Genomic DNA, 26,494 nt, shown 5'->3' on the forward strand with positions numbered 1-26,494 from the left:
CGACAAGAAATGCACCAAACATTTTCAACCTGCAGAGAACCATCTAATTCCAATGCATGTACAGTACCTTAACAATATATATGACCTATACAAATTTACTACTACTAATATGATAATAATAACATTTATAATTATATATTGATCGAATATAATTTAAATATATTAATAGAAAAAAAAGGTCCTTACATAAATAAGAATTGTGTGGCGGTGGCTATATCTTCCATAAGCAAAATACCCTTATGTCCTTTCTATTATAATACAGCCACTTGGTGGCACTACAACTTAATTTGGTATAATAAAATATATATTTTCACCACACGTGCACACACACAAACACATAGTTCTGTTATTCATTACAAATGCATATAATGCATACGCAAATTAATAGGGTAGTTATGTATTAAAACAATTAAGATTATAAATACCAACACAAACACATCAAAACATACACAATATTGAGCATCCAGATAAAGAACAGGCTGGAAATAGTAGTGATACTTCAGTATTACAGTGACCTCTTTTCAAATAGCCAGCAGCGTGATGGGTACTTGTGGGGAATTGGGGGCTGAGTGAGGGGAGTCTTTTACTGATTTTCTCTTGTACACCATGTGGCCAACTGATAACATCTCTAGCAAATCAGAGCTGAAGAAATGAAGCCCTGCGTCGTCTTTAATGTGTCACTGCTGTAGTGAGCAGACTCTCTGACGGATCACAGGTCTCAAGCTGGAAGAAATGCAGCTTGTTCTACCTCAGTGATGGATTTAACATGTCACATCTGCTCTGTGTCTCTCACAATTCTCAATGTGGCTTCATATAGCTGTCTTGATACACATAGAACACCAATTAATCATAACCAATGACTGAATCACTTCACTTAAACACTGAATCACAGCCATGGAGTTGCATTTCTTTATTTCAAAATACAAAAACAACAAAGCCTTACTGCTATCACTGACTACTGCTACTGTGTCCTGAATTAATCAGTCTATAGCAGACGTCCCCAACCAATTATAATGTGTTAAAATAGAAAAGTTATTTTCTGAACACAATACAACTAAGAAAGTCTATTACAGTTTTGCCTCACATGTGTGTGTGTGAGAATGAGAAGACCAAAGATGAGGGCTGAACACAGCATTTCAAAGGACCCTTCATCGTTCCAGTTAATGTTACCTACCAAAAGAAGTCACTTAAAAAAAACTGATATAGAAAGAGCAAGATGAAGAGACACACATGGCAGAGAGCATGAGAGAAGAGAGAGTGTGAAAGAGAGGTAGGTGGAGAAAGAAAGGGGGAGGTGGAGATAGAGAGAGGAGGGGAGGAGAGATAGAAAATGAGAGTGAAAGAGGAGAGGACAGTTCGCCTCTGCAGCGCTGCAAGGACAGTGTGAATATCTGTGGGACGCAGACGGACCGAAGCTCTCAACAATCACACACACTTCACCATGACAACCACGCCAATCACTGCACTGGACTGACCGCTGTCAATCAACAGGAGAAGATTATCAGGATCACCTGCCACAGGAGAGATTACAAGCTACAAAAAGGGACTTACGCGGAGTAATTCCAACCTATGTTCGGTTAGTTGCTATCCAGAGGAAAATTGGCTATTTTTGACTCCACAACTGAATGCCTGCATGCATTCAGGTGTGTGAACGAGGTTGTCTTGCTGTGTATCACGGTCACGGTCTTGCTGGCTCTCACCCGTCAGTGCAGTGCCACAATAAGCTTCATTAGAGCCCGTTTAGTAGGTAATATCTGTTTATTTAGCATTTTATCCACCAAAACCATGAGTGCAGGCAAGAAGGAGTTAGAGATGAGAGATAAAGCCATCATGCACCAGCAGAGGAGACTCAAACAGGCCACTCAGTTCATGCACAAGGACTCCGCGGACCTTCTGCCTCTGGATGGGCTGAAGAGGATGGGAACCTCCAAAGACCTGGTGAGTGGCTCTTTTGTTTATCCATAAAATGGTTGAGGCAGTTCTGAATTTACTTATGTAAATACTGTGTGTGAATATGTGAAAGGATGCATGCATGCATGCAGTTCTACATATATATATGCAAATAAGTAAACAGTTTCAAATGTTTCTGCATCACATCACGCAATGCTGACTTGATGCATTATTTAGCACTCCAGACAAGGCAGTGAATGTTTCTTACACATCAGTAGATCCAGTAGTCAGCTTCTCCTCTACTAACAGCAACTGTGTTTGGCATTACTCTTAAAGACAGTTCTTTAAACCAAAGGTTAACATTGAGATATTTACATTTATATATTATGTCCACTTCTGTATTTTTGCTCTGTCCATGAAAATATTGCCAAACAAAGCCGACTCTCGTACATAATATCAGTGCTCCGTTCCTGAATAAATCAAATCGAACAGCTGGGTGAATAATTCAATGACTCACTCATAAAAACTTGGCTTGTTTCTTTCCTAAATAAATCAGTTAAATTGAGTCAGCAACTGTGCTTGACATCTTATACTTTCTGTGTACTACATTTGATAAAGAACCTTCCTCAAGACATGAGAAAAAGGTTCTATGTATGAGGTAGTATGAGGAGGTAGTATGAATAATTCCAGATGTACTAGATCTGACATGTTCTCATTGCCATTTGACTAGCATCATTTGCGTTGCTTCACTGTCATTCACAGCTCCTCTTCTGTGGCCTAATGGGATTATAAAGTGTCCATTAGGAGGCACACTTCAGAATCTCACTGAAAGCACTAGGTCATCCGGGTATACTATTCGCCAACTGTTTTATGAATACTATGCATTCGGACAAACTATTTTCACATACTGTTTTTGACTACTTTATAGTATTCACATTTGGACGCAGGGAAGAATTCATAAAGATGTCACTTATCACCCACTACTAGTGTAAAGATTTATCCTGCAGAAAGAGTCACTGACAATGCCCACCGCTAATGCATATTACTGCTTGAGGCCTCTATAGTCTTCTGTGCAGCTATATATGGAGATGAAATCTCCATAACGGTACACAAATTAATCCTCTCATGAATTAATCAGAGCTGTGTTTTTCTCACAGCTCAAACTATCTAGATTTTTCCTACATATTTTAAGTCATCGCCATCAGAAGCTTAGAGAGAAATATTGGTGGACACATGAATAATGGTTTATCTCATGGCAAGATAATTATAATATCTTACCCCTAATACTAATACTTAAAGACCACTTTTTCCATGTCGTTCCATTTATGAAGTCTCAGTGGCACCACAAGGTCCCCATAATGCAGGTTTGTCAATTTTTACTACCTTACAACAGGCCAATAATAAACCAAAATGCTCTGCAAATGCTCTGTTAAATTACTGATATCCTCTCCCTCATCAAAAGTCATTGAATTGTACTGGTTCTGTTTCTACCGCATAATAACTGCCCCACTGTCTTCTCTAGCTACTCTGATTAGATGACACATACCCAAACTCGCAGGGTGCACTCCAAGAAACCTTCAGAATATCAGTTCACAGGCACACATGCGTGTTTATATGTGTGTGCCCATGATTAGATCATGCATTTAAATGATCTCTGTGCACAGCAGGGAAGAGCTGAAGCGTGTGTGCACAGCTTACGATGTCAGAGTCTCTAAAAAGTGGGAGCTAAAGATAACTGGCTGTCACAGACAGTGGAGTGGTTTGCCTTAAAGCAATTTAAATGCTCAGTGTGTCTCAAGGAATATCATATTCTGTTTTTTTTTTTTGTTACAGTCTGTGAAGCTGTTTTTAAAATTACTATATGGCTTGTGTTACATCAAAAAACAGCAACAACAAAACAATTCTCTTTTTGTGTCTTCTGCCTGCTTTGTGAAGCTGTCATAAGCAGTTATTCACTGGGTTCGATCTTGACGTTCACCAGTGGCACAGATATGTCACGCTTGTCGTTCCATGGAGAGAGGGGCAGACAAATACCTACTGACAGTTAGACAGATGGTACTGTCTTGTTGCACTGTACAGTAGGCTGTGTGCCTCTTAATGGCATAAAATGAAGTTTATGTCCTGCAGTATGTGTTCAGATGGATGAAGCGCAGGGTGTGAAATACAGAGAAATCTGAAGACGCTGAAGGCTTGAAATTGTATGTATTATCTCAATGGCAGTTGCTCAGCAGGCACAGGACCCCAAGAAGTATATTACTATTCCAAATAATCATATCCTATAAAATTATGAATAAAATGATGAAGTGTGTCTATTTGTGAGGGCAATGATAGTAGAAGTGTTCTCCAATCCCCTGGTTTGCTGCTCTCATGAGCGTCACGTGAAATTGTTCTTGTTATGTAACCGTAGTTTTGTTTCAGTTCTTTGGGCCTTAGGCCTTATGCAATCCCTTCTTCTCTCTCTCTCTTTCTACTCCATTGTTCTCTCTGGTTGTAAACGAAGAAAGCAAAGCAGTGAGCATGAAAATGGCACACTCAGATCAGCATGTGCGGGAGATGTAGATGGGGGGAAAGAGAGAGAGAGAAACCTATCCTTCTCACACTGTTTCCTAATGCGCTGAAGAACTGTGCTGTTTATGCTGCTGCTATCTGTTGAATTAGTCCAAGGCCGCACATTTCTCACCATTTGAAGAACTCATGTAGGCAGAAAATGAATGAATGTGTGTAAAAGAGGTTTAGCACATGACTCACAGTGTATTCTGCAGAATTTATATACACTCACCGAGCAATAGAAGATTGGACATTCAGATGGTAGGGTCAGAATTTGGCGTAAAGAACATGAATGCAAGGACCCATCCTGCCTTGTCTCAACGGTTCAGGCTGGTGGTGGTGGAGTAATGGTGTGGGGGATATGTTTTTGGCAGACTTTGGGCCCCTTAGTACAAATTGAGCATCGTTTAAACACCATAGCCTACCTGAGTATTGTTGCTGACCATGTCCAGCAGAGTATGTGCCATGTCACAAAGCTTAAAGGGTTAGTTCACCCAAATATTAAAATTATGTCATTAATAACTCACCCTCATGTCGTTCCAAACCCGTAAGACCTCGGTTCATCTTCGGAACACAGTTTCAGTGTTAATTTCGTTGACTAAATATTTTCGTCATTATTTTCGTCACGAATATATTTTTGCGGACGAAAACGAAACGAAAACTAAAAAAGAAGACACTGATGGAGACAAAAACCATGACTAAATTGATTGACATTATCGTCAACGAATAAAGGACGAGACGAAAATAGACTGTGACGAAAATCAAATCAGCAGACGGGAGAGATGCGAGGAATTAACAAAAGAACCGGCAAAACGCAACAGGCGAGACTGCATGAGAGAAGAGAACCAATCCGAGCCTGACTTATTGAGAAGTGAAGCGAAGGTTTTCAGTTTTTAAATGAGCTCCCGGGAAGTCGGCATTCGAAGAGGTGATGTCTAAAAGAGCGACAAAATGTCCACAGCTCACTTCACGTTTGACGACGAACAAAACAAAACAAAGCACGCGGAGCGATCATTCGTTGCAAGAACACAACCAATTTGAAAAGACATTTACAGACGAGCCACCTGGATATTTTCTCAAATGTAATTTCACAACGATGTTCTTTTGTTTATTGAGCTAAGCAAAATTGGAAGACTGCAGTGCGTAGATGTTGTAGTATTAAATATTTCGAACTGAAAAGTACTGTAATATAGCCCCTTCTTCAAGTTAGATGAGAGCACAATACTAATACGTATTATTATGATACATATATTTGATTAATACTAATGTTTAGTATATTTTATAATGTTCTACTTGTTGACAATATCACAAATATTTCTATATTAGTCATGTGAAACGTGAATGTTCACATCCTATCATTATACATACTAATCTAGCAATATTGTAGTATTTAAAACATACAATATTGCAAGACAAATGAATACCTTATAAAATCTTGTTACTTTTTTTATCCACCCAACTTATTAAATATTTATTTTAAATGTATGCACTTATTGTTCAGCTCAGCTGTAAGCTTTAAGGTCCTGGACCTAACTTTATTTTTATTTTATTGATGGTCAATTGGCAGCTAGTTATTGTTTACATTATCATGACAGTGTTTGTTGCTGCATAAAAGCTTTTGAATTGAAATAAAGACACAGTTGTGTTGAAATAAAGTTGAATTTGTGTTTTATATATTTTGGTTAAGTTTGTTTCCTATACCAGCTGTAAAAAATCGTCTAGTAAATCTGTTATTGATTTTAGTCTTATTTTAGTCGACTAAAATACCAAGCAATTTTAGTCGACTAAAATAAGACTAAAATTAAAACAAATCAGATGACTAAAACTTGACTAAAACTAAAAAGAATTATAGTCAAAAGACTAAGACTAAAACTAAATTAAAATTTCGTGTCAAAATTAACACTGCACAGTTTAAGATATTTTAGATTTGACCCGAGAGCTCTCAGTCCCTCCATTGAAACTGTGTGTACGGTATACTGTCCATGTCGAAAATACATTTTGGTCCAAAAATAGCAAAAACTACGACTTTATTCAGCATTGTCTTCTCTTCTGTGTCTGTTGTGAGAGAAAGTTCAAAACACAGCAGTGTAGTGATATCCAGTTTGCGAACGAATCATTTGATGTAACCGGATCTTCTTGAACCAGTTCAGCAAATCGAACTTAATCGTTTAAAACAGTTCACGTCTCCAATACGCATTAATCCACAAATGACTTAAGCTGTTAACTTTTTAATGTGGCTGACACTCCCTCTGAGTTAAAACAAACCAATATCCCAGAGTAATTCATTTACTCAAACAGTACACTGACTGAACTGCTGTGAAGAGAGAACTGAAGATGAACTCCAAGCTGAGCCAGATAACGAACGAAAGATTGACTCGATCTCGAGTCAAGATCCGTTTCTGTCAGACAAGTCTGATTGGAGAAACCGAGGAGCTGATGATACTGCGCATGTGTGATTCAGCTTGAAGCTTGATTCTTTTGTGATTGATTCTGAACTGCTTTGTTTTGAACTCTGTCACAACAGACACGGAAGAGAAGAAAATGCAAAATAAAGTCGTAGTTTTTGCTATTTTTGGACCAAAATGTATTTTCAAAGCTTCAAAAAATTCTAACTGACCCTCTGATGTCACATGGACTACTTTGATGTTTTTATTACCTTTCTGGACATGGACATTTTACCGTACACACAGTTTCAATGGAGGGACAGAAAGCTAAAATGGCGGATTATCCAATCAATTTTGCAAAATAAACCCCGCCAGGCTAATCACACTGTCAAGTATTGTCCCTTACCTACACAAAAACAAAACAGTGTAAAAGTGAGTAATGAGAACTTTGGACCCAACTATAACCTCTCAGAGGCCTCATTCATCCTGTTTTGCTAATGAGAAACATTAACGCTAATTATTAAGGTTACTCGATGAATGGCTGAGCCTTTTTCCCTCTTCTCCATCTCTGGGGGACTGACAGGAGCCGAGATACAAAATGTTGCTTCTGGATAGATGCTAAAAAACTGTCTCGGGGGGGAAAAACAGCTGTACAATACAAGGGAAGGCAAGGGAAAGGGTTAACAGAACAGAGAAGAGAGAGAGAGTGAGCAGCTGGCTGTGCATGTTGTGTGTGTCACAGGATGTCTGGTGCTGGGGCGGGAGATCAGGAGGGCAGAGCAGCCATTAGGCAGGTCACATGACTCTCTGAATGAGAGAGAGGAGCCTGTTGCCTTCTGATAATTAGCTCTTAGCCGTTAAACACACAAAGAAATAGAAAGGTATTTTGGGCCAAAGGCCTAAATCATGCCCTAGGTCACATTTCACCACAGAAATAAAAAAATAAGGGTGTTCGAGGTACAGTATATATATACATGACATTTACATTTATTCTGCACTCTATATTCTCAATGCATTTTTTTAAAGACAATAGTCCATATAAAACCTTAAAGTATTCAATTATTTGCTTCAATCTCATTCTGATGACACCCATTCAGGGTCCACTTGTGAGCAAGTGACGTAATGCTAAATTTCTCCAAATCTGTTACGATGTTAAAGCATCATATAAACTCATCTGCATCTTGGATGGCCTGAGGGTGAGTACATTTTTAGCAAATGCATAAACTTATATATTAAATATTTGGTTGACTATTCCTTTATAGAACATTTTATGAAGATTCTGTCATCATTTACTCACCCTCATATCATTCCTGTATTACTTCCTTTCTTCTGTGGAACATAAAAAAACGATATTCTGAAGATTATTTCTGTTTTTTGTCAACACCAGGAGTGTCAATGGGGACCAAAACAACAATGGAGCCCACTGATTTTCAGTGTATGGACATTATTACAACTATTACAACTATTTTAATGCAACTTATTCCTTAAATATTTTATGTCTAGCAGTAAAATATGAAGACCGGTTTTGTGAGATTCACCCATTAATACGGTTCTCTCAAAGTAGACTAAACTAAAAAAAATAGTACCTAAACAAATCTGTCTGGTTCATTGCTCAATTAGTGGCAACAATATAAACGTTTGAAACAACATTGTTGTAAAAGTGACACAATGCAATGCCCCATGACCTATGCTACAAACTTCAATCTTAATAGCCACTGACCTCTATTTACCCACAATTCAACAGTAGACTGGTTTTGGACATGCTGTTCTAGACCAAACATGCTTTCTGAAAATACAATGATCAGCTCTGTCAGGTCGAGCAAAGCTTTTTCTGATACAGACCAGGAACGACAATCGCCCCTAAATTAGAATCTAATTCACAAGACCTACGAATCATGAATCATTCATATGAGCCCTAGTAGCATCCAGAAGTTACCATGGATATTTAAATAATTATTTTAGTGGGACTGAATAGATTTCGAGGGGAGATTTGCTAATTCTGTCCATTGCATACCTGATTTTAAAATTACAGTTAAGAAGTCTTCATATATTCATATATTAATCCAAGTTACATTGAACAAAATACACACAGAAACTGCTCTCATAAGCATAATGTTTCGTAAATGTATTATGTCACCCTTACATGACTGTATATTAAGTATAATGAAAGGTGGCCATTTCTATCTCGATGTCTATGACTAGAGATTTATTTATTATTTGGTGTGTCAATGACTTTATATAATCTCATGCACAAGGTTACGGAGTCTTTTCAAATCTACAACTATCAGAACCACACAAAAGCATCGCTCTATCAAGGCAACGTGACTCAGTGGCTGCAACAATAGTCGGCTCTCAAAGGAAATAGGGCAAGAGAGATAGAGGAGCATAATGCTATGATCAATCCTGTCAGAATCAATGTGCTCTGCTCTGTGAACCCAGATAGAGAGAAACATAGGTAATAAAGTTTTATTTAAAGGGTTGGTTTACTGTTTTTTTTTCTAGGCTTGATTGTGTTTATGGTGTGCAGTCTAACGTGTCTAAAGCTTAGTTAAAAAAAAAAGCATTATTTTTCACACAATTTGCCTTTATTCCACACCATCTGCCCTTTCTCTGACTGCCGCCCTGATTATTTCCTGTTATTATGAAACCCCTCCCTCAGAAATATGCGATAGGCTGAGATTGGTCAGGTGGCTCAGTGTGTTGTGATTCGCTAAACCCCCTCGAGTACGTCTGAACATTCCACACCTCAAGTTTAGAATGTGCTCTGTTTGTATTTAAACAATGATGATATTGCTTATCAATTTGATCCTGATTGAGACACAAAGAATATTAATTATGAGGATCGCATAACCTGTGCAAGCACGGCTCTTAATGTTATGTTTGTTTGTTGTTGTCTTATACTTTTAGATAAGCTGTTGTTTCTACATGCTAATGCTTCTGTTACTTTTTAATATGTTTTTTTCTTCTGATTAAAGCTTTAAAACAGCACAGCAACCATACATAAGTCCATGTATACGCTTCTCATTGCTTTGTGAAAATTAGTGTATAAATGGAACAGTTTGTTGGAGCTGAGAGAGAGAGAGAGAGAGATGCAGAGCAGGGTGATGTGAGGAACAGGATTGAGAACCCCTGCTTTAGAACATTGGTTTTGAAACTTGTGAATCCGTTAGAATCGTTAGAAGACAGAATCGCAACTCTTATGTGCACAGATTTGTTACGTGTACCCCTAGTTTTCTCTTCCTCTTCTCTAAAGCAGCACAACATGGCTCGCCCCCTTTGTTGCGTGTTCCTGGGGGCGGGGTTTATCTGGGTTAATGACATAACAGACCTGGGAAGAAGCTCGTTGTAGTCCCTTACCTACCGTTTTTATAGGAATATACTGACAGAATTTTAAAAGACTCTGTTTGCATTGAACTTTCAGCACTGTAACTTTGTAGATATTGTTTATGCTCAAACAACAACATAACAAACTAACCAATGTAAAAAAAAAAGTGATATCGCAATCAACCACTGATGCTGGCTAATTATAGTATTCAGTGACACTAGATTTTCAAATTAATTCTTTCAATAAATCTCTCTCTCTCTCTCTCTCTCTCTCTCTCTCTCTCTCTCTCTCTCTATATATATATATATATATATATATATATATAAAGGTGGACTCTATACAGGTGGCCTTTCCATATTGCTCTTCTTAGCATCTCATTCTCAGTTGTAAGGCTGAATGAGAAGAGCCATGAGGTCAAAAGCAATCAAGAGCTTCCATCATCCATTCATCCTCACTTCTTCGTTAACCTTCTTTTTCCACTAGTTTTTAACATTAATATTATCTAAAATAAAATAAACTAAAAACCTTTATTGCAGATTATGGTGTTCAGTGACACTAGCTTCCCACATTATTATTTTCCAATAAAATAGATATATAAAACATTCTATGTCCACACTGTACTCTGCAGGTCTTTTCTCAGTATTTTCCATTCAGGTCTAAAGTGAATGGCTGCCAGAGATTCATTTAGACTTAACTCTGATGGCTGATGTTGAAGGGCGGATGTTTATTTAGGCTAAAGCAACACAAGCGTTACATCATACCCAACCTTCACTGCTGTGCTGTGATCAAACCATTGCATCGTTTCATTTTTAGACATGCATGATCTTACACTGATAATGCTTAACCACAAGGTAAATACCTAAATGGAGTACATTGTAGGGTCAAGTTGATTCGGCAAGTTTAGCACAATCTGAAACGCAGTACTCATATTTATTTCGGCCAATATCCAAATTTGACTACGCATGTAGGCAGAGTAAACAAATGTACAGTTGCTCTTGTTGCTTATAAGTCTATCTTCACCTGCATTCTCATTAAACACAACTTTGATTAAAAGCAGATCAATGCAATGCCCTAACAAACCAACAAACAGCACAGCAACAGCACTGATGTTGGCATTTACCTTTCAGCTTTTCGGTTTACCCACACTCTACCAATGGCCATCTGAATAAGCAGAGAGAAAGTCAAGCAGAACTAGTTGTGTTTAGTCTGTCTAGCTGTAGGACACAAGAGCAATGCAATTTGCAATTTGTTTTCAGGCAACGTAATAAACTCAATTATAAAAACCTAATTTACCTGCATTTGGATGTACAGCTGCAATGAAGATATGTAGCATTGTCACAGCAAGACACAGCTGGATGGTTTTTCTCATTTTGTAAGAGGTGTCAACAGAAACATAAGTGCTCTCGTAGAGGTTATCTCATTATGTTGAGATAAAATGAGCTTTGCAATGTCATCTCAGCCTTTGACTTTATGTCAAGTTGTAGTTTCATGTGGCTCAGAATTATTGGGGAAATCACAAAGTGTCTGATCAAATGGTATTGGACTTGTTGACTATTGTAAGGCTCAATGAATAAGAAAACAGATTGCAGCAACCTCTGTGACTTTATTTGATGACAGAAAATGAAAATCTACGAATCTGAAAGTCTTGAAGACATTTCTATTGAAAAAATGAGTTGCCACAAAGGCTGATCTTATAGCAAAAGTCAAAAGGTACAAAGGTCTTATTGTGATGTTGGATAGGCCACATGAACAACTGCAGTTTTTCAATCAATATACAAAAGTCTATTATAAAAATGATATTATACACCATCAAACCCACAGCCACGGATCTATAGTGTTATTGTGTAGCTGGAAGAAATACATAGAGAGGGAGAGGCAATAAAAAAAAGTTTGTTGCAGTCTTCCTGTATATCTGTTTTGATGGCTCATCCAAACCAGACAGTTATAGAAGTGCACAGAATCGACTCAGTAACAGAGTAAAACGGTGTCATCTTTGCCTGTGGAAGGTTGGACATTTTCAGTCGATGAAGGAAGTAGAACCACTGCTGGGCCTTTTTCATAATGTGATTGTCCCACTTCAGGTCCCGTGAGATGGTCATGCCCAGGAATTTTGAATGACTCCACTTGCTGCCACAGTCCTGTTCATGTTGGTTTGACGAGAGAGTGCAGGGGGGCTTCTTCTAACGATTGTTCAGATCCAGGTTGTTGTGACTGCTCCAGACAGCCAGCTGCTCAACCTCTTGTCAGTAAGTAGACTCAACTCCATCCTGGTTGAGACCGATGACTGTGGTGTCATCTGCAAACGGTTTGACAGAGGGGTATTTAAATGCGCAGTCACTTGTGTAGTAGAGGGAGAAGATCAGTGGGGAGAGCGCACACCCCTGAGGAACTCCAGTGCTGATGGTAAGGGTGTTGGATTTGAGTTTTTCCAGCCTTACTAGCTGCTGCCTGTCTGTCAGGAAGAGGTGGGCACAGAGAGCTGTGCCAGTTTAATCAGGATGGTATCCGGGATGATGGTGTTGAAAGCGGATCTGAAGTCAACAAACAGGATCCTTGCATAAGTCCCTGGTTTGACCAGATGTTGCAGTCCCATGCTGAGTGCATCATCCACAGACGTGTTTGCTCAGTAAGCAAACTGCAGGGGGTCCAGAAATGTCCTTCAAGTAGGACAATACCAGTCTCTCAAATAACTTCATGACCACAGATGCTAAAGCTACAAGTCTGTAGTCATTTAGGGTACAGGGATAATGGTGAAGCAGGAGGGGACTTCACACAGCTCCAGTGATATGTTGAAGATCAGAATGTAGGGTCGTTGCTTGTAAACAGTTTTTTTTTTTTCTTCAGCAGAGTGGTATGCATCCTTTAAAACTGTGCAGCAATGGTCCAGTGCATTGCTGTAACTGGTGGGGCATGTGACATGCTCTCTTTTTTTAGGCAGTTTGCGGGTGAGATTCGCTTCATTAAAATCAATGAGAATGCTTATGAAAGAGTCTGGGTGATGCTGCTCTGTGCATGTGATCTGATCAGCCAGCAGGTCTTGCGCCACGCTCACACACGTGTCAGGAGGAATGTATGCACTCCCCAGAATAAACGAGGAAAACTCATGTGGCGAATAAAAAAGTCTTACAGTTAATAAAGAACGCTTCCAAATTTGGGCAGCACATCTTCTTTAAAACGGTCACGTGTACACAAGCCTTTGTTGATATAAAAACATAATAATCCACCGTGCTGTCCAGGATGGCTCCGTTCAACCAGGTTTACATGAAGCAAAGCACAGCAGAGTTGAAAAAGTCCTTGTTTGTGCCGGTGAGTAGTAGTAGTTTGTAATGGCTAGAGGATTCCCAGGGGATGCTCAAACCATGCTGTTTGAATTTCATAAGCACACCAGCATGCTTCCCTCATTTGCAAATGGGGATAATGATTAATTTAACATTTTTATATTTATAATCTTTTTTTTTATATTTAATTTATTAATATATATTCTTAACTACTCCCCAAAACACAGCTCTCATCTCAAGCATTTTTGAAAAATATGAGCATATGTTTTGAGTTACAAAAGAGAGGCACTATGTTGCAGATGAAAGCGATGGGATTGAAAAGGAAGGAAAGATCTAGGTTTCTCTGTGTATTTTCAGCTTCCCCTTTGAGAATATCTGAGTGCTCCTTTCAAGAGGTCCTGATAATTGTATTATTAGAGAAGCAGAGAAAGTTTAAAAGCAGATCAAATCACAGTCTGGTGTCCTTAGGTCGCTCTGTTGTTGAAATGACAGCTGTAGTCTAAGTAAGTTACAGGTATAAGCCATTGCTTAGATAATAACACAGCACCTTCACTATGTACAGCTGCACGGAAAATATTAATTTATCTGTCATAAACAACAATCTGCAGGATTTGTTTCTCAAATTAATCTATCCAGCCAAAGAAATAAAGCAGAATAATAGAATCACTATCAAGTATCAAGTGCATAAGGAACCCAGAAATCTATGAGAAAGTTTATTTGAGATGTTTACTTTTATGTCAAAGGAGACTTGAATTGCGGCAGTTTGTTAAATTGCACAAATTGCTCCAAGAAGGTTGACTTTCCACTTTAGGAAACATGCAGGAAGTTAACTACGCAGTAATTAAAGTGATGGGAGTCATTCTGGCACCGACATCATTAGTAATGGAGTTAACTTCAGCACTCAATGACTCTCTGTTTACTTCACTTGTTTACTCTCTAACTCTGCAGTGATGATAAACGGATTGATAAAACATCCATGAACTTGTTTTATTTCCCACAGGAAAAGCAATTAACAGAAAGTGCTCAGCAGAATAATAGTCTACAAAATTGCTCAGACTTACCATGTCTGAGTATCTTACTGATAAAAATTACTTAGAATAAAGGAGAAATTATTTTCCCCAGTAGTTTTATTTAAAGAAAAAAATCAACCAATAAATAAATAGAATGAAATAAAAAACATGGATTGACACAAGACAATAATTTCATTTATATACTGTATATTATTTAATATTTTAATTGAATTCCATATTAAAATGTAATATTATTATGTAATATAATGTGCATATTTTACATTTTAATTGAATACTCACTTTACTAATATTTAATATTAACATTGTATTTAAATTTAATGTAATATTTAACATTTATGTTTTGCCCAATGTAATTAAAAATTACATATGATAATCTTTTATTATTTTCTAAATTCTTTAAAAATATATATTTTTTAATAATTCAATTTTTTTGTAATCTCATTTAATCAATTGTTGACACAAAAGTAGACTGAATTAAAAAATTATATATATATGTATATAATATATATTTCTTGTATTAAATCCTACACTTTGCAAAAAATGGATTAACATTACATTTGTTTAATTTTAATTAAGGTTCTTAATGTGTACAGAAAATCAGCATACTCTCAAAAACATACAAACGACAGTATTATAGTAGTATGCTATTTCAAGCACAGCCTAGCATGGCTAAAACATTACTAACATAATTTCCTATTCCCATGTGCCTCATACAGCAGCCCCATAATATTGTTCAGCGCCGTCTCCTGGAGGGCCACATTCCACGTTTGCGTGGAGAGGCCCGGGACGCCCCATCTCATATTTGCTCCCCTCTGGCAGACAGCAAAGAGGGCGGAGAGCCGGAGGAGAGGAGCGAGAGCACGGTGGATGACTCCACTGAGGAGAAGGAGTCTCCGGAGGAGAGCGAGAAGAGTCTGAGGTCTGATGAGGACGAGGATGATGAAGATGAAGGGGACAGCAGTGATGCAGGTGGAAAGACAGAGTCCAAACAGAAAAACAAAATGGAAGATGAGACGAAAAAAGATCTCAAAGAGAGCGAGAGAGCATCCAACCTCTCAGCTCTAGTGGTCCAGTGTAAGGTAAGCATTCACACTGATGAGCTGAGCTCTTTCCAGCCTATTTCAGCTGTCTGTACCCATAATAGAAGCCATAACAGCTTGCCATAATGACAAAACGTGAGTTCTGGCTCCCTATGACTCATGGTTTTATTTTCCTCGCAGCCGATTGTTCTCGACGGTCGGGTTTGAGAGGGTTTTAGAGGGCCAGTATGCATCTAAAAAGCCCAAATTTTACAATACAGATGATGTAACTGGGGTGAAAGTGACTAATTTTATGGTGATATAACAACTTTAACACAAGGACAGAAGGAACTAAATAATACCAATATTGTTAAAAGTCATAATTTTGGGTCATATTTTGTACCATTCAAAAGTCCACTATTTTATTTTATTATTATTATTATTAAAGTAGAAAACAATTGTGCTGCTTAATATTTCTATGGAAACCACAATATATATATATATATATATATATATATATATATATATATATATAAAAATATTTTTTTGATGAATAGGAAGTTTATATGAGAGCGTAACAGGGCATAAGATACACACACACACACACCCACATATATCTATATATACTGTATATATATATGTATATATATATATATATATATATGTATATATATATATATATATATATATATATATATATATATATATATATATATATATATATATATATATATATATATATATATATATATAATAGATAAAAACATTTGTAACAATTATTTTAAATTAAATGGTTTCTCAAATTTTTTTATTTTTTAATTTCCATGGTTTCTCCAAACATTTGAGGTTATTAAACAACTTTTTTTAATAAAAAAATAAATAAATAAAAAATAGGCCTGGAAATAACAACTTTAAATTTCCATGATATTTCAAGGTTTTCCAGTATCATCCCTTTCCACCATTCTCTGCATTATTAGAACAGACTGAACATCATTAAAATCATCCATCTTGCAAGATCCCATCTTCATCACTCTCCATTCATGCAGGGATTGAGTGCAGTAAAAATAGACCCCAAATTAAAGTAGATTAAACCACAGGGTTGGGTCGGTGTGAACCAAACAGCAGCTAATTTTCTCAGCCTACACGTCAGCTGACAATCCAAGAACAACAAGACCAGTCAATGGAGTTCTCAACTCAAATTAGGCAATCACGAAAATAGGTTACCTTAGCTTGTCCAGCTAAAAATGAAGGCAAAATGTACTGTTAGCAGAGTTTAATTTGTAATTATGTCCAGCTGACTGTAGTTTGATTTAAAGGGTTAGTTCACCCAAAGATGAAAACTAACTACAAAGGAACGCTTTGGCAGGAAACAAATGTTATTATACAAAACATTTGGCCATCATGTGTGCAATAAGATTCCGTTTTAAGTTAAATTAATGAAACTGTTGTGTGAATTTCAAATGAACTGAATGTTCTGGAATACGCATGCGGTCGTATTATCATAGGTGAACTGAAAGACGAAAAGAAAGCATCAGCATCTAATTAAAGCTTCAGTAATGAAGAACCAGATAAGTGGGGCAGTGTTTTACGTAGCAAATCCACTATAGTGGTTCATGTCTCCTCTTCTGGAAAGACAAGTTTCACTTTGAGGCAGAGAAGTCATGCATGATTTTGCTCCGCAGAGTTGCCATCATTACATGAATCCCACACGCACCAGTGCACCCATATACACAGGCATTATATAGCAGCAATCAAATAAAGACATAACACAACTCACAAAGGGAGTATCTCACCAAGTTCAACTGTTTTAGCATCCACTAGGAGTTTTGCTCCATTTCGGATTTTTAATCTTTAATTTAAATGAAAAAAGAAAAAAAAAATTCTTCACTTAAAAGAATAGCTCAAACAAAAGTGTAAATTTGTGGTTTCATCCCATCCGAGATGTAAAAGAGTTTGTTTCATCATTGGAACAGATTTGGAGAAATTTAGTATTGCTTTTGCTTTAGTATCACTTGTTCATCAACGGATGCTGTGAAGTGAATGGGTGCCATCAGAATGACAATTCAAACAGCTGACAAAAACATCTCAGTAATCCACATGACTCCAGTCAATCAATTAACGTATTTGTGTTTATCAGAAATAAATCCATCATTAAGAAGTTTTAACTTTAAACCCTTGCTCAGGATGCCAGTCCATAATCCATAATAATGCTCCCTCCCATGAAAAATTAAATACTGTGTTGTCTTCTCAAATCAAAATGCACTGATTTATTCTTTTATAACTATTTTCTAGAGACTGTAAATTGTGCTTGATCTGCACATATTTCTCTCCTGATTCAGACAAGATGCTTTTTTTTTTATGGGTGAAAGCACAGACACACAGCTTTTCATTTCATAATTTACTGATGGGCTGGAGTCATGTGATTTGCTTGTGGATTATTGTAATGTTTTTTTATCAGCTGTTTGGACTCTCATTCTGATGGCACCCATTGACTGCAGAGGATCCATTAGTGAGCAAGTGGCGTAACGTTAAATTTCTCCAAATCTGTTCCAATGAAGAAACAAACTCCTTTAATTTTCAGATCCGTACCATAGGGCGCAGGGAAATCATATTTGATTGAGAGTTTGTCTTATATAGTGCAATGCCACCGCAATGTGTTTATGTTGAAGGGTTTCATTCAGGGTGTCTTGCACTGCAACAAAAACACTTTCAACACAGCACTAGAAACCTAGCAGAGGAAGGAACAAGTGTGAAACAATCTAAGGAAACCTGCGTGTCTATGCAAGTGTTTGTGAAACATGCTAACTGGGATGGAACAATGTGTGAGAGGGGCATAATGGCCCCCCATATTTCCACAATGAGAGACTGAGATGGTGCGTCCCACCTTTTATGTGGTAGGAAAGTTGCGGGGGTGATGGCTCACCTTGAGTGACAGGAAGCTCTAAGAGGTTGCAACAGAGCTCTCATCCACTTATTTATCTTAAACAGTAGAACAGTGCAGACGCAGACCTCACCCCTCACTCATTAAATGCATAGTTAGAAAAACAGCCAAAGAGCAAAACCTAAGCTTGACAACGCTTTAGCTGTGTGTGGGTGGAGCATTATTATCTTTAAGTCCTCACGCATGCTGAGAGACCATATGCCACAAACAGAACGACACTAATAGGCTAATAATACTTTTATTCTTATTATTGTTGTTGTTGCCATTATTATTATGCAATGAATAGTGTATTACTGATTAAATTTTAAACTTATTCAATACATACAATGTTTTATTATTATTATTATTACTATTACACAACTCTCTGAAATATTTCATTCCAATGGTCATACTGTTTTTATCAAGGGGGACATTTACTTGAAAGGATGTCATTTATTATTACAATGATTAAATATTTAGTTAAATCATACATAATATTATGCACATTGCAGACAAATTTAGGTGTTTTCAGTAAAATTGTATTACCACCACAACGTAAATAAATAAACTTATACAAACATACAAACACGAAGGCAAAAATATATTTATATATGTATATTTAAACATAATGTGTATATGTTCCAACACAACAACCCTAAATTAAAGTTTGTTTGATCTATTAAGAAAACTTCCTTTATTATTATTATTATTATTATTATTATTATTATTATTACTAGACTCTCTTGAAATACTTCAGAGAATGATTTTTTTTTTTTGTTAACGGCTATATTTACTAAACAACATTAAGGGCAAATGTACTTGAAAGAATATCATTATTATTATTACTATTATTAATTATCCACTTGTGGCTTGTTTACACAAATGTTAATGTGGTATGACCCAAAACATGTGACAGGATCCATCAGAAGACAAGCGGAAGGCTAATGAGTTAAAAAACCCACTGATTCTGTTAATACCGAAACAAATTATTTACACATAAATGTCAAGCAAGCAAGATGAACAGGCACTTAGAGCTTCCAAAGAGCAAATGCTGCAAAAGCACAGGGTCATTATTCATCTGTCGAGCTCTGGATTCTGCAAGCACTGATGGAATTTCGGGTGAAAGGACAGACTGAGAATAAACTGACTCACTGAAGCGAAACGTCAGGTGTACCTTTGATAGTGACGGTCCATTATTATTAACCAGCACTATTATCCTCAGACGGTATTAAACGATCAATCCTGATACTGTCAGACGGTGCAAAAACAAAACCTGGCATTGTCTATTTAAAAGCACAAAAGCTAATATCCATGCTTCAACATAATGTGTCTCAACTTGGCATCTGTGTGAAACTAGCAGACTGAGCTATGTTGTTAGACCCTGACTGATAATGTGTTTTGCCATTTAAAATTCCTGTCACACGAAAGGTGTGGAAAAGGCATCACAGGGGGGAAACAACATTTTTTATCAGGCAATTCATCTGAGTTAAGACTAAATGTTTATTTTGCAGTGCGAAGATACAGAGGTGATGTTATCCATAAACACAGGGTGCCAACACAACCACATCTCTAAAACATGCTGCAGACGACTTGGGTAAGTGTATTCTGTACACACAGACAGAATTTGCTGATAAATTGTGGTATTTTTTATGTTTTGCAATGAAAAACCACCAATCATTATCCATTAATGTAATTTTATTAGTGAAATTGAGTGTACAGTTTCCTGTAAAATGTATGTATGTGTGTGTGTGTGTGTGTGTGTGTGTGTGTATATATACACTCCATAATTACTGAAATCAACTGAACAAACTGAAAATGTTTTTTTAAATTACTTTTTATTTAATAAAAAATTCAAAATTTTAATTTTTAATTTTTAGGTGCATTTATTTGATGAAAAATGCTGAAAAACTGTAATATTAGGAAATATTTTTACAATTTAAAATAACTGTTTTATATTGGATTATGTTATAAAATGTAATTTATTCCTCAGATGGCAAAGCAGAATTTTCAGCATCCATTACTCTTCAGTCTTCAGTGTCACATGATCCTTCAGAAATCATTCTAATATGCTGATTTGGTCATCGAGAAACATGTATCATTATTATTTGTAATTTTATTTATTTCATATAAATGCTGATCTTTTGACATTTCTAGAATCCAGAATGCTGAAAGAAATTGGTCACAATAATATGAAACAAAAATGACCTTAGTTCCTAAGTGCTTGTATTTCCTGCAGATTGAAAACCAACCTTGAAGACAAACCTCATGACAAGCTGGCGCTCAGTGATTCGACAGTGGAGACAGTGAAGTCCCTGCACCTGCAGCTGGGCAGAGAAAGAGTGCAATGCACTGCCCAGGTCATAGGTCAGACTTCAAAGATTGAAAATGCACGTCCTATTGCTTTTAAAAAACATATACATACAATGATTACACCATGTTTTCATAGATTTGATTGAATAGAGAAAAAGCTGAGAGACATCCAGGACATTCTCCAAAGAGTTCGGTACTCACCGGTTTCAAACAGTCATAAATATAAGTTTGATGCAACTGAAAAGTCTTATGAGAGTGCAAAAAGTGATAGCCACATACATCTCTTCAGCTTGTACATGCATTCAGCTTTCAGACTGAGGCATTGACCTTTTCCAATTCAGACAGCAGTCAGAGAAAGCTCAGACAAAGAGACGTGGGCAACACAGAGGAATTACATAACAGACGAGTACATGACCTGGGCACAGTGCCGACCCTGTCTTCTGCATGCATTGCATACAGATATATTATAAAGCTACTAATGGCACCAGTTTTAATAAAGCCTCCTCATGTGCTCTATTAATTAGAGAAAGAATACAATTATGCCTAAAGGGGATAAACTTTGTCTCTTTGTCTCACACATATTGAGTCTCATCTCTTGTCCGTTCACAGAGGATGCCACATTTGAGGTGTGCCTGGGTCTACAGACCCTGCTGGAACTCAAAGTAAGCCCTACATTTCTTTAACCTTGTTTTCAAATCTTGTAATGTATGATTTCTAACCCAATAGTCTTTAGCTTTTGAAAGTTCAGCATTATCAGTTTGAGCTTAAAATGCATGGATAAAGTCTTTTTGAAAACCAAAAACGTGCTGCTGCAAATCATGCTGGTCAGCTAGATCAAATGATTTTAAACATATTAATGCCACTTTTAATGCAGAATACGATGATTTGCTTGTGTTTATTTTCATGCTTAAGTACCATTTTATCTTGGAAAATTTATATTTTAGATAATATTATATATATATTTTTTTATTTTTTTATTTTTTGTTATTAATTAATAATAAATAATGATAAATAATGTTTTTAATAAATTTTTACACCTATTTTTTTTTACTTTTCCTTTACTGAAAACCTCTTCATACACATAAATGCATTAATAAATACAAATTACAATCTTATGTTCATAGTTTAATTGTCAAACTTATAATCATAATTGATTGCCTCATAATTGCCAGTCTCAAAGATATTTACATAATAAAGCAAAAACTTCATATGATTATGATTATGCTCATGATCAAAAGTATCAGTTCTCTCAGAAAATCACAGCTGATGAGATTACAGACATAACATGAAAGAAACTGAATTATAAAACACTTCCATAAGCAGTTCTGAGGCTATGTTAGATGGGTCCTGACACTAAGTGGGTTTGAACATGATGGGCGAGTTATTTTTTGAGCATATATCTAAATATTGAATCAACTTTGAATATGGTTTGAGATTATTTCAAATGCCAGGGGGGGGGGGATCCCTTTGAGGTTTACATGAGTTATGAGGAGGAAGCTAAATGCTATTAAAAGAAGAAAAAAAATCATTTTTAAAGATTGATAGAGTGAGCTATAAAAAGGGACGTGAGCGAGAAAGCTCGAGAATGAAAGTGCGAGGACAATATCTGTACAAGAATATGCAAATGACTATTCTTGTAAGAAGAAAAGATAATTGTATGCAAGGAGAAGGCTCCATGAAACCAGCGCAGGCCTATGTCCAAAATAAAATTAAACAGCAGAATAAAACATTCCAGACACTCTGTTCTCCTGAAATATATGAATGCTCCTCAGACTGTTACAGTAGCAAAAAAACAACCACAAAACATGTTCACTGACCGAAACCAGGTCTTTAGACTGTGATCTGTCAATGCATGACAGTATTATTGAATTACAGAAAGATACTGTAGATGTGATGCAGTGATCTTCTCTCTATTGTAGTGCTGTGTGGACCTGAACTCTAGAGTGCTCCGGATCCACAGCACAGAACAGGATCTTCCCTTCCTGGATCCACCTGCCTGCAGCCAGTGCCATCATCATGACAACAACAAAAACATGTGACCTCTGACCTATGTGCCCAACAGCTGCCATGACCGTCCCCATGTAATCAGAGAGGAAGTTGACAGAAGGATGCCTGCATCTGGACTGTAGTGTTCCCTTGTGCCAGATCGACATAGACAGGCCTCTCTCATCTCTCCTTCTTTGCTCTTCGTTGTTTGTTTCTTTGCTATTACAGAAATCTGCCAACTATGATTTTTTTTTTATTATTAATATCTGCTGTGCTAAATTAGTTTAGATTAAATGTAATAGAGCTCAGGAGGAGGAAGATTGTGTTCTGAAATTTAAAATTGCCTTTATCAAATGACAAAAAGGGGGAGGCTTCACAGTTAATCGATTAAAAATTGTTTGATGGTTGATGAGTAATATTCTCTAACTGGTGATTTTAATTACAATCAAAGTAAATTATATTCTTGTACATTCATGTAAGAGGGAGTTCATGAAATGTTGCACACCTTGGGTCTCCAAAACAATCATTATATATATAGTTTATTTTACAAAAACCTCACATTTAGCTAGAAATCTCTCATCCGAAATTGCCTTTTACTAAAGACTGTGTTTTCAGACCTCATTTCCCTTTAGAGAGCCAACTCTGCCCTTAGATGATAAGGACTTCAGCCAGCCCGATCAAATGTTAATTGAGCCCTTGGGCTGCAATCTCACTCAGCAATGCAAAACACTTGATTTTATAGACTCCGCCTCTTATATTTTACAGTACATCAAAGTGTATAAGACTTTGTAAATGCATTTCTGGGTGACTGTTGATTTCTCCTCCAGTTTCTAGGAACCCTGTTTTGTTGCAGCTCAGTCTGTCCTTATAACCAGAGGCACTTTCTCCACCCACACTTTTCTTTTTTTTCCGTTTGTTCGCTCATAAGCACAACTACGACTGTCTTAGTACAGCCAAAAGCGCCCACTAAAATACTAGCCGATGACCCAAAGGGCATCTATGTCCCACACAAACTCTCCCTAAACAGTGCAGATAATTCAATTGTTAGCACACAATCCTCAATTACCCTAATCATCTAGCCTTTTAACAATGTGGATGACTTTTCAGGGCAGGGCATCCACATATTTGCCTATTTTATGTTCTTCTCTTCTTTCTATGCTGTGTGAAGGCCAACTATATGAAAACAAAGCAAACACAACAATTATTTTCCTTTTCTCTGAACAGTATTTTCTCTGCCTAAATAAAATAAATATGTATTCTGGCTATGAAGGTCTCTGGTCGTCCTCAATGCACAGATCTTGGAAACAACAGGAAACAACACTTGCGCTACTGCTGGCAAAAACAGTGCAACGGTGCTGCAACTCACTCTTGCACTTGAAGGTTCCACGAAGAGGTTCACGTTGCTGTAATGTTGCTTTGCCCGGGGCAGTAAACAGGCTATTTTAAGTTTCTTTCAACTGATGATGGAGGGAAACGATGTTCCCACAACCAAGCAGAGACTCATGGGATGACATAATTGACCCTCCACTGAGGGCAGACTGCTCCTGTTCCAACCAGCATGAAGACTGAAAACATAGCCAAAAATTGCTCTATTCATCGCTGTCTAAAAACCATGAAGTCCACCCATTCTTTGAAAAAAGCATATATACTCTATTTAATATATATATTTAATATTTATACATTTACCATACATAAATCTGTTATATAATACATAAAATAAAACTTAAGATATATATTAAAATGTTATGTTTGCAAAGCCGTGGCCACAGCCAAAACACATTATTTCACTTTTCATAACTTAACATTAAATCTGATTTGCCTGTTTAATCATATTTATTTCTGCTTTAATGTAACAAGCCACTCGGGATAGGTAAAATAACATCAGCCAATGATATTACAGCATCCATGTTATACTTTTTACAATCCAATCAAATGCAGACTGGTGAAGCAAGTCCATCCTTATATTATTTCATGCTGAAAATTAGTTTCATTCAGATATGTGTCTGATAAATGCAATATGAAGGCATTTTATGGTCTTTATGGGAGAAAAATAATTAAAATTTAACATAATATCACTTTATAACCATTCGCTGTACAGCACAAGAAAACAGCAGTGATGTAAAAGACACACTGTGCTCCGTGATGTCTTTCTGTCACATCCAGTGATGACTTCAGAATGAAAGCCAATCCTGTAGAGCCACAGTGCTACACAGAAGAGAACAAAATGCTTTTTGTTTTTATTATTCAGGCAATGCTGACACAGAGATGGGCTCTGCTGCTCCGTAACCCACTGTGCAACAGGGGCCCTGTGGCGTTTTCTTCTGACTCAGTGAACATGCCACATCCTGTCACAGTTTTAAAGCTACGTCTTATTGTACCGGCGTGGATTTACAGAATGCATGTAACCTCTGACACCTAGTTGTAGACCCTTGCAAAATTTGCAAGAGGAAATAGAATCTGGCGTTCATGCAAACTCCTGTGAATATTTTAATTAAAATCTAAAATATATATAAATACTGTTTGCATAACAACCAAGATGAATGAAACTCCATTAACATTCAAATATATACTTCCCTAAAAAATAAATGCAATATAAAATGCAATAAAATATACTTATATTTAAATTAATAAATGATTGTAAAATAGTAATTTCATATTATATATATATATATATATATATATATATATATATATATATATATATATATATATATATATATATATATAGAATTAAAACATAAACAAATATATTCAAACATTAAAACAAATTTCCATAAAATATAATAAATATTAAATATTTTACTTATTTATTAAGATACATTTTAGATGTTATTTTGGCTATTACATTTACATTTGTGCATTTAGCAGACGCTTTTATCCAAAGCGACTTACAGTGCATTTAGGCTAAAAAAAATTTATCTATCATGTGTTCCCTGGGAATCGAACCCACAACCTTTTGCACTGCTAATGCAATGCTCTACCACTGAGCAACAAGGACACTTGTGGGAATGAGCTTCCTCTCGGCACACAGGTGGGGTCAGGGGTCAAGTTTTGATTGACACCTTTATAAAAACAAACAGCAGTAGACAGAACAGTGCATCAGCAATCTGCCAGCTACGTCTCGACACCAATCGCATCCATCAAAGGCGTTGTGATATTTCCATCCCCTTGCCGAGCTCTCCCCGCACAGATCGGGAAAAAAACCACCTTGAACGTGCAGATGGAAAGAGAAGCATTGATTAGAGGCAAAGACGGCATGCTGGATAACCAGATTTGCAAGTCCAACATAAAGCAAAGGAGGAATAAAGCAGGAAAGGGCATCTTCCTGTCCGTAATGAACACCGCTTAGATCTAACAGTTTTCACAGAATCACAGCGGAAGGACCACAGCGGTGTTTAATACCAAGATCTAATGAGCTTTGGAACTCTAACGGCACAAGCGACGGAGGAGCGCATTAAACAGCAACCCCGCTGCCAGCGGGATAAACCTAGGGGCTTATTAAAACTGCCATTTGTGGTTCCATCCACAGGAGCGCCTCTGAGGGGGCTGATGAGATGATCGAATGAGGGGCTATTAGGTCCAGCACTAGAGTTAAGTGTCCATTAAGAAAATGGCAGGAAACGGAGAACGGAGAGGTCGGCATGTGGAGCATCTTGAAGATACCCCCTCGCTGTCAATCAACAGGCTGGTATTCCTCTCGGTCTTACACGGATGTAAGGGAGGAAGACAGACTCATGCATTAGTTACAGGGATTTGGAGAGGCATAATCTTTCATGATTCACTCCTTCCCTCCACGATCAAACA

The 26,494-nt window shown here is 36.9% G+C and overlaps 1 protein-coding gene across 1 annotated transcript; it reads left to right on the top strand.

Annotated features, from left to right (window-relative positions):
* The first annotated feature begins 1,305 nt into the window (after positions 1–1,305).
* On the top strand, positions 1,306–23,955 carry LOC113048161 (nuclear receptor-interacting protein 3-like). Its single transcript, XM_026209752.1, has 6 exons — positions 1,306–1,938; positions 15,172–15,534; positions 19,906–19,988; positions 20,631–20,758; positions 21,314–21,366; positions 22,624–23,955. The coding sequence occupies exons 1-6, from the start codon at positions 1,786–1,788 to the stop codon at positions 22,741–22,743; spliced, it is 900 nt and encodes a 299-aa protein (XP_026065537.1). The 5' UTR covers positions 1,306–1,785; the 3' UTR covers positions 22,744–23,955.
* The last annotated feature ends 2,539 nt before the right edge of the window (positions 23,956–26,494 follow it).

The sequence above is a fragment of the Carassius auratus genome, chromosome 29 (genome assembly GCF_003368295.1).
Source record: "Carassius auratus strain Wakin chromosome 29, ASM336829v1, whole genome shotgun sequence".
Classification (NCBI taxonomy): domain Eukaryota; kingdom Metazoa; phylum Chordata; class Actinopteri; order Cypriniformes; family Cyprinidae; genus Carassius; species Carassius auratus.

Bases quoted from the DNA above. Each gene is read 5' to 3' on its own strand.
- LOC113048161 (XM_026209752.1), top strand. From the start codon at position 1,786: ATGAGTGCAGGCAAGAAGGAGTTAGAGATGAGAGATAAAGCCATCATG. The intron at 1,939-15,171 runs GTGAGTGGCTCT...TGCCTCATACAG, and splicing joins TGGGAACCTCCAAAGACCTG to CAGCCCCATAATATTGTTCA. The intron at 21,367-22,623 runs GTAAGCCCTACA...TCTCTATTGTAG, and splicing joins AGACCCTGCTGGAACTCAAA to TGCTGTGTGGACCTGAACTC.